At 48.8% G+C, this 1,576-nt stretch overlaps 1 protein-coding gene across 1 annotated transcript in view; it reads left to right on the top strand.

Annotated features, from left to right (window-relative positions):
• The first annotated feature begins 1,262 nt into the window (after positions 1–1,262).
• The window catches only part of si:ch73-60h1.1 (calcium/calmodulin-dependent protein kinase type IV), a 27,579-nt gene continuing 27,265 nt past the window's right edge, over positions 1,263–1,576 (top strand). Inside the window, exon 1 of the mRNA XM_014026918.1 lies at positions 1,263–1,380. Within this exon, the coding sequence (XP_013882372.1) occupies positions 1,274–1,380 (107 nt within the window). The 5' untranslated portion in view covers positions 1,263–1,273. The remainder of the gene's footprint in view (positions 1,381–1,576) is intronic.

Genomic DNA, 1,576 nt, shown 5'->3' on the forward strand with positions numbered 1-1,576 from the left:
ATATATATATGTATGTTCTTTGAACTCTGTGTCAGTTTTAAATGTAACCAAGACAGAAGTTCTGTCAAATACAACAAATATAAATAAAAGTAAAACAGGCTTTAACTGTTCAAACTCCGAATTCTCCGAACTAAAACCTCTCTGATTGCAGGTAAGATAGTTATTAAACAATCATAACTACTCCACACAACTCAACTTAAAAACACACAAAAAAGCAAAAAATGTTAAACTAAATTTGAACCAGCCCAACCTTATGTGACAGGTTTTCAGCTGGTAGTAGCTGAGAGTCGTCCACACATCACTGTCTTTTTGTTTTTAACCAACATGTAAAATTAGTAAATAATAAATGTTATTTATGATTTTCTGACTGGTTTTAATTTGTTTTGATGAAGGAGAAACTCTGTGAATTATTACAAATTTGTTGTTGCAGTGTTTATGATGCACGTGCGGCAGCGTGTGAGTTGCTGGTTTGATTCCCGCAGCATCAAAGCCTCCAGATGTCAGGCTAACGAACATTTCTGTATTTGGGTTATTTCTGTATTTAGGCTGCTGGCGGAGCGGAGGACCAATCAGAGCGCGGCCCAGCTCCCGTGCTGGCCCCTGATTGGTCGGTGCGGAGGCAGGAGGGGGCGGGGCCTGTGAGAGCTCAGCAGCWTCTCTCTGCTCTCGGATCCAGCGGACATCTGGAGCAGCCCTGCCCGCCCGGGATCCGAACCCTCCAGCGTCCGGCACCGACACCGCTCCGAGCCGCGGGGACCAGCGTGTGTGAGTCCCGGTCCGAACACGGAACCAGTCCCGGTGCTGTCACGGTTCGGGCTGAGCCTTTGATCTCTGCGGGGACTGAACCGTGTCTGCCGGGAAAGCACGGAAATATTAAGACTGAGGAGGAGGATGGACCGAACCGAGCCGACATCTGACAGGTTCTGAGGCCCGATGGAAGCTGCGACACATCTGGACTCGGTGCGTCTGGATCCTGGTCTGGATTGAAGAGTCCTGTTCGGATCGGTTCGGTTCTTTTTTCTCTCCTTTGATGTCATCTTAACCGGTTCTGATCCAGAGTTTGAGGGACCAGGCGGGATGCAGTCTGGATTAAAACCCACCATGAATCAGCCCAATCCGATCCTCTAATCCGGGTTTTACAGAACTGGATTTATCTGAGACCTGATCTGGATTACTGCTCCCCTGGTTCCGATCGGGTCCCATCTGACCCGGTCCTGGTGRGTTCTGGGACTTGGTTCTCCTGGCGCTGGATCTGAGGAGTCCCGCTCCGACCATGCCGACGTCCCGGCCTGGTTCGGAGCCGGTGGAGTTCTGGGTGGACGGGTCCAGACGGGACGGGACGGTGGAGGACTTCTACGGCCTGGGTTCGGAGCTGGGCAGGTGGGTCCGGGGGTTCTGTGCGTCCAAACAAGTCCACATGTGGGTCCAAGAGGTCCCGACTCTGGGATTAACTCAGTCCAGAACCAGACCGAGTTCTGCAGGTCCAGAATCACAATATTCAGTAAATTAAATTAAATTAAATTAAATTAAATTAAATTAAATTAAATTAAATTAAATGAAGAATCAAAGACATTTT

The sequence above is a fragment of the Austrofundulus limnaeus genome, unplaced genomic scaffold (genome assembly GCF_001266775.1).
Source record: "Austrofundulus limnaeus strain Quisiro unplaced genomic scaffold, Austrofundulus_limnaeus-1.0 Scaffold601, whole genome shotgun sequence".
NCBI classification, from domain to species: Eukaryota; Metazoa; Chordata; class Actinopteri; order Cyprinodontiformes; family Rivulidae; genus Austrofundulus; species Austrofundulus limnaeus.